Genomic DNA, 7,367 nt, shown 5'->3' with positions numbered 1-7,367 from the left:
GATTTTGAAACATGACTAATCTTTGCCCAAAGTATGGAAAAAAACGTGATTGGAAAGGTAACAAAAAAAAAAAAAAAAAAAAAAAGGCCTCCTTCACGCACTAAATTCGTGCGTGAAAGGCCCAAGTTGCATTTTTGCAGTTTGGTCCTTTCACGCACTAAATTAGTGCGTGAAACCTACTAATGTATTTTTTTTTTTTTTTGGTTCAACTTTTTGTTTTTTGTGCTACAAAAGTCGCGGACTCTAAGTATTTGTTGTATGGAGCCTTGTATGGAATCTCTTAAAGCTGATATGGTGAAGGCACAAGTTGGAGAATTTGAGCATGGAGTTGTAACTACTACTTCTTAACTAAGTTTCAAAGAGTCTGATTTTAAGTTAGTTTAAAGGTAAAGTGGCTTAGTGGGTATATTTCTTTAGTCATCTAAAAGCCTTTTTGAGCAGGTTAGTGGAATACAGAGCATAGAACACAAAAATTAATATAATGGCAAAGTAGAAACAAAGGTGATCCAATTTTTCATGTTATTCTTGTCTGAACTCCATCATTCTTCTTCACATAAACAAAGCTGCTAGTTGCAAAAAGCTTCATTGGTGATCAGTTTCCATGGCACCTGTTGATCCACATTCATTCACTGATTCAACACATCCACTCACCACCCATATTTCCCTCACTTTCTACTTTGATTTTCCATCTTCCACCATTTCCTCCGCTACTCTTCTCTCCCTTCCTACACCTTACAGTGGACCTTTCACTCTCGACACTCGTTCACTCTCTGTCTCCTCTGTGCTCGACCCTCTTTCCCTTTCCCCGCTTCCTTTCTCTCTTTCTCAACCAGACACAATTCTTGGACAGTCACTCATCATTTCACTTTATAACCAAACCCAAGTCTTGATTCTCTCCAAAACTAGCCCTTCAAGTTCTGCTCTTCAATGGCTTTCCCCTACTCAAACTTTCAACAAGACTCACCCTTTTGTGTATACCCATTGCCAGCCTATTCACGCCCGTTCCATCTTTCCTTGTCAGGATACACCCGCTGCGCGTGTCAAGTATGCTGCAAAACTGAACATCCCGAGCCAGTTATCAGCTGTTATGGCTGCCAGACACATGGAGAGGCGGGCCCCACTCCCGTCTGAGGCGCAAGGTGTTTGTGAGGATTCGGTGTGGTGTGGGGATGATAGGGTGGTGGAGGAGTTTGTGATGGAAGAGCCTATACCTCCTTATTTATTTGCATTTGCAGTGGGGGAGTTGGGGTTCAGGGAGGTGGGACCCAGGACTAAGGTGTATGCTGAGGCTGTTCCTGAAGTCTTGGATGCTGCTGCTACGGAGTTTGCTGGCACGGAAGAGATCATGCAGGTTGGGGAGAGGCTTTTTGGACCTTATGAATGGGAAAGGTTTGATCTTTTGGTGTTGCCTCCGAGTTTTCCTCTTGGCGGAATGGAGAATCCGAGGATGGTTTTCTTGACGCCAACTGTGATCAAGGGGGACGGCAGTGGATCACAGGTGGTGGCTCATGAGCTTGCTCATAGCTGGACAGGGAATTTGATCACAAACAAAAACAACGACCACTTTTGGTTGAATGAGGTATTATACCTTATCGTACTAATTAAGCACTTGAAAACTAAATAACATATGAAGAGGATAATTAAATGCTCTGTTTATCGGATAGTTAAGCTGTTAAGACGCAATCTTTAGCATCCTATTGTGATTACATTCCGTACGCTTATGATTTGATTGGCAAGGGAAAATATAAAAATGGGTCAGAAAAGTGCCAATAGGAATCCTTAGGGGATAGCTTAGAAGTTGAAGTGCTGGAGTAACAATCTTACGAACTAAAGTTTGAATCTTAACAGAGACACTAGATGAACTTATCCCATTTGTCTAAGCCTTGATGGACATAGTTACTTGATATCTGCGCTAGTGAGAAGTAGCATGTACCAATAGCTTAATCGAGGTGCACTAAAACTGGCTCAAATTAAAGAACAGACTTACACCAATAGGACAGTTGGTTGGTTTACTCCTGAGTTAGTTGCTAAAATAGGATTAGGTGGATCCTAGAGTTTGTACAGATATGTAGAAACTATAGTTTAGGGAGTTTAATGTGGTGAAAGGTAGGTGTCTAGGAGGGTTAGATGATAGTATGTGTGTACTGTATTTTTATTTTCGTTCTCCACAGTGGTCCAAGGCGAATGGAATCTTTTATGCCAAAAACATTACTTCATAATTATGCATCACATAGCATGTTATGTTATTCTTTTCATTTATTCTAAGGTTCGAGGTGATGGAGGGATGGACTAAGCAAAGACTCAAGCAGAGTTGTAAGTAAAAGAGCAAGATGCAGAAAAGTACTAAGGCCTGTTTTGCCTTTATGTACAAAGCGCACTAAAGCGTGTGTTAGTTAAGAAAGGCACAAATGAGGAGAACTGCAATCATATATCTAATTCATGGAAAAATAACTTTAGATACAAACAGCTGCGATAAAATAAAAACTATAGACACAAACAGTATTTAATTGAGTCTTAACAAAGAATACGAAGAAACAATAATTAACTCTCTGAAGTAAATATTATGTCAATCAAATGCAGAAACCATGGTAACGATCTGGTTCAGATGCAAAGATGGACTTTTATATTTTAAATTCAGATCTATTAACTAGCTAAAATTTCTAATTTTCTATTTTCAATCACTAAATGTTTACTTATATTTCTTCAATATGTAATATATCACTTTGTCAATGATACTTTTTACTAGTCGTTTTTAAAGTTAATCCCAAGGATACTGAGGCATGCGAAAGTTGGCAGCGCCACATTCTGCGCTAAGCGATGCTGAACGATGTGAAGTGCTCAGCTTGGGTTGCACCTAGCAAAAATCCATCTGGAAATATCTGCATGCTTAATTTTCTTTAAAGGCCTGTACAAACTGATGCTTTCTCAGTAGGCTCTAATGTTCTGACGGTCTTTATTTTTTGTTGAACGTTGTAATCACTTTTGTGTTGGTTCTATGACGTTTAAATTTCTTTGACCTTCCTGTTTCCTCACTTTAAAGGCTCCACCTTAAACCATTGCCTTCTGAAACACTGTTTGGAAAACTTCTTGCAATGTTGCAACAGTGCAATTTTGCACCTATGCTATGATGCATTCCTTTTATTGACTTCTTTTGCATGAAGGTATATTAACTTGTTTTTGAAATAGCATAAAAGGTGGATCTTGGCTTCTACTTGTTTTGGTTGCTGAGACAAAACACAGAACTTCTGTTCTTTTGTATGAATTGTGGATTAGAGTGTGAAATATGATTCTATTATAAGGACCCTGGAAGAAATGAAGTTCAATGCTTGCATTAACTTTTGGCTGCAACTTGAACATAAGCATGTACTATGATGGTTTATTGTTTCTCACACAATTGGGATATGTAAACAATATAATTGGACTGATTCATGTTTTTGAAGGGTTTTACAACATATGCAGAGCGAAGAATTGTTGAGGCCATGCAAGGCGAGGACATTGCTTCGTTAAATATTGGAATTGGTTGGAAGTGGCTTGTTAAGGATATGGAGAGATTCAATGATAACATGGAGTTCACCAAGCTAAAGACAAGTCAGGCAGGTGTCGATCCGGATGACGTGTACTCTGTAGTTCCATATGAAAAAGGCTTCCAATTTTTACGGCGCATTGAGAGACAGGTTGGTAAATCATCTGGTCCAGGAATTATCCTACTTTCTTCTATCGTACTTACTTCTTGCAAGAGCTAACTTATCTTTTTGTCCACTTCCATTTCTCAGATTGGAAGACCTGCGTTTGATGACTTCCTGAAGAAGTATATTGATACCTTCAAATTTCAGTCTATTGACACTGATATGTTTCTCAGTTTCCTTCAAGCTAATGTTCCTGGAATAGAGAACGAGATTGATTTGAAACTTTGGACTGAGGGCACTGGGATTCCTCCGGATGCCATGGAACCAGTTTCTAACATCTATTCAAAGATTGTTTCGCTTGCTAATGAGTTCAAGCTAGGTAAGATACCAAGAGAGGATGAAGTTGGTGACTGGAAGGGACAGGAATGGGAGCTTTACCTCGAGAACCTACCCAAATCTGTTGAAGCATCTCAGGTAGTAATTAGCTATTGTCTGAGAAGTTTCTTCTTAAATTGGCAAATTATTTAGTATCTGCCTCTCTCCTTTTTTTTTTTTTTTGTGCAGTTGATGAAGTGATTATCTTTTCCTTAGTTTCTAGTGTTAAATCTTATTGAGCCTTGTGAAATATTTTTTACTTTCTACCAAATGAGTAATACAGTGCTAATGCCTCTGTATCAGTTATTAGTTGATGGCTATTTGTGGTCCTCTGCCCCAGCGACTGCCACTTAAATATATATTTACTATTTTTTGGGATAAGCCGTAGAAACATACGTACATATGCCATGTCTATAGATGCTCCTCCTTTTGTAAGTATTTACCTTTTACCCATGGATCTCTAATACAATGAATCATCAACTTCTTCTATGGTGCTGGTCTTGGCGATTGACTGCAGCCTGTGTTGTTTTACAACTAAAATTGTTTCTACAAATTGAAGCTGATGATGAATTAATTCAAACGTTTTTTAATGCACGTAAATGATTTGAATGCATGCGCCACAGGGTTGTGCTGCTTTTCCTGTGTGCTTGTACATATCCCCATGATTTAGTGGACAAGAAGTTTGCGATATCCTAATGAGTGTGACACTGATAAGGGCCTAAATCAGCATTGTTTCTCTAAAAAAGTGGTCTATTGTCCTCTCCAACCTGTCTCAGAGTGCAGCAGCGGAGGAGTTCAATGCCTGAAATAACTGTTTTCCTCTCCTATTTATTGGTCGATAGATCTGTTGGTTGTGATTCTCATATGCCTTTTCGGGGTTGACTTTCACTCTACTTTTGCCCTTGAACATTCTCATTAAGGAGAGAGTTTGCTATTACAGGCCCATTTACTTTGTGTTGCTTAATTATATCTAAAGAACGCTCCCAGGGCTTTGGTCTAGTTGTAAGTGCGAGCGCATGATGTTTGAATTAGATGCAAGTCACGAGTTTAAACCTTTCCGCAAATAAAAGCATGGTATTTAAGTGGAGCAGGGTAGAGGGGCGTTACATTAGCTACCGAGTTTCGAACTGCAAGGAAAATGTCTTGCCTTGCGCTTTTGCTTTATAAGACATTGCTCGCAACCTACCCTTTGCTCTTGAAGTGTAAAATTGTTGTTCAAGTCACTTTGTGCTATTTTCAGGTGACAGCTTTAGATGCTCTCTATCATCTTTCAAAGTCGAAAAATTATGATGTCAAGGTAGGTTTTCTTCAGCTGGCCATTTCAGCAAGGTGCAGAGACTACTATGGTGTGGTAGAAAAAACTCTGAAAGAAGTTGGCAGGATGTTATACCTTCGTCCGCTCTACACAAGACTCGTACAATGTGCTGGGGAGGAAGAAGACAAAGCTTTCGCTAGAAGGGTATTCTCGGAGGCTTGTGATTCTTATCACCCCATAGCTCAGGCTGTCATTGAAGCTACTCTTGCCAAACATGTCTGAAGTTTGTGTAAAGCCAAAACTTGCTAATGTAATTAATCCTAAAGCTTTACACAGAGGTGATTCTTGCCTAAATCTGGTTGAGTTGATCATATTGACACCTACTAGTTATGTTCATTATGGAGGGTGCTTTTTAAATATTGACTACTTTATCGTTTCCTCTTTGTGCTGAAGAAAAACTTGTATATGTTAAACTGGTTCATTAGTATCACAAGGTGAGTTCTACCGCAGTTAAGTTTTTTCTTATGTTTACTCTGGCCATCATGCCATTGCTTCAAGTTGACCAATTATAGAAAGTTAATCCCCCTGAGCCAAATAGAGCATGCATGAAGTGTCTCAATGAATAAGTAAACAATTGAATTGATTCAATTGCGTGGTGCCAACACTTGCTGTAAATCCCATAAAGTGAAATATATGAAAGTAACATAGACACATACTTAAAATAGCGTCCACATTTACTTTAAATTCCATGAAATACATGAAAGATGTCTTCGGTGAAATGCTTTTTTCGCTTTCGATTTGTTATGTTATATTTTGTTGAACGATTACAAATTTGGGTTTTAAATAAAAAAATCAGTTGATAGTTTCACTAGCGCAATTAATAAAATTAGAATAAAATTTAAAGAGATAATGGATCAAAACCCTCTTGAACTACCATAATTTTATTAGGTTCATACTTAAATTATGCCTAGTTTATGTTACCCCCTGAAGCCTGAACAATAACTTTCAGGTGCTAAACCCCTTGCTCATTACATGTTATGTAAGTGTGTTCACGCTCCCAGAAGCTTTAAGAATATGGCACGTGACACTACACATGTTATTTAATTATTTTTTTTTTTCAAATTTTGTTTAGATTATTAAGGATTTTAATTATAACATATATTCTAACTAATAAGTTAAATTAAAGAAAAACAAAAGTAAAAATGAATTAAAAGTTAAAAAGGAGATAAAAAAATGTAAAGAGAAAAACATAAGGGACACCACTTTTGTCCCATCTTGCTGAGAGCTCTCTGGCTGTAAAGAAATTAAAGCACACAAGTTGTCATGACCCAATTCCACAAAGTCGCGCGGGCACCTACCTATCCCACCTTGGTAGGCGAACCCTTATCCCAACATTCACAAAGACAGCATAAATAGCGGAAAAAGATTAAAGTAACGTAAGTCTGACATATGAATATATTTAAAAAAAAATACGGAAGCACATCAAAAACCACCCCAGTATTTGATCTGGTCATACAAGAGCATGTAACTCAAATCTAAAGTCTGGAAGTAAAAATAATACATCAATAGTCTCAAAAATGTCTCAGAATAGCAAAGTAAGACATAATAAAAGCAGAGTCTTCGGGTAGCGAAGCGTCCACATGCTCACCCCAGCAAGACTCTAATCAACAGCCTCGAACTCTCAACCATGAGGGGTAGACGTCGATCCCACCTGATACTCTGCATTCATAAAAGAATGCAGTAAGTGCAGGTCAGTACAAACAACACGAACTAGTAGGTATCATAGGCTGACTAAGATTGGCCAACATATAACAAGACAATAAAGCAAGATAAACAGGTAAACCAACAAGGTATAAGTCAACACGAGCCAGTAACCGAGTACAAGTCATCACCTATATTATAGCATCTAAACCCCACTGTGCCAAGTCTCAGTACATCCAATCTGAATCCGAATATCACAACAATATCACAAGAAGACAAGGTACAATGCAATGCAATAATGTATGAACTATGGATGCAATGCATATGCACCGATACACATGTACTCTGATGATGGAACATCACATCTCAGTAGCACAACATATGAGGGACCCCCTGTCACAACCCGACTA

General features: G+C 38.3%; 1 protein-coding gene across 2 annotated transcripts; it reads left to right on the top strand.

Moving 5' to 3' along the window:
- The first annotated feature begins 355 nt into the window (after positions 1-355).
- Positions 356-5,787, top strand: LOC132059614 (leucine aminopeptidase-like). 2 transcript variants are annotated; one of them, XM_059452270.1, is made up of 4 exons: positions 356-1,579; positions 3,441-3,674; positions 3,774-4,100; positions 5,249-5,382. In XM_059452270.1, exons 1-4 carry the CDS (start codon positions 602-604, stop codon positions 5,252-5,254), a joined length of 1,545 nt encoding a protein of 514 aa, XP_059308253.1. In that variant the 5' UTR covers positions 356-601; the 3' UTR covers positions 5,255-5,382. The 2 variants fall into 2 exon arrangements, with proteins under 2 accessions (XP_059308253.1, XP_059308252.1); XM_059452269.1 differs by having other exon boundaries at positions 358-1,579; positions 5,242-5,787.
- The last annotated feature ends 1,580 nt before the right edge of the window (positions 5,788-7,367 follow it).

This window comes from Lycium ferocissimum, chromosome 6, assembly GCF_029784015.1.
Source record: "Lycium ferocissimum isolate CSIRO_LF1 chromosome 6, AGI_CSIRO_Lferr_CH_V1, whole genome shotgun sequence".
Taxonomy (NCBI): domain Eukaryota; kingdom Viridiplantae; phylum Streptophyta; class Magnoliopsida; order Solanales; family Solanaceae; genus Lycium; species Lycium ferocissimum.
The sequence above is the reverse complement of the archived record's forward strand: the minus strand, read 5'-3'. Positions and strand labels throughout refer to the sequence as shown.

Bases quoted from the DNA above. Each gene is read 5' to 3' on its own strand.
- LOC132059614 (XM_059452269.1), top strand. From the start codon at position 602: ATGGCACCTGTTGATCCACATTCATTCACTGATTCAACACATCCACTC. The intron at 3,675-3,773 runs GTTGGTAAATCA...TCCATTTCTCAG, and splicing joins TACGGCGCATTGAGAGACAG to ATTGGAAGACCTGCGTTTGA. The intron at 4,101-5,241 runs GTAGTAATTAGC...TGCTATTTTCAG, and splicing joins AATCTGTTGAAGCATCTCAG to GTGACAGCTTTAGATGCTCT.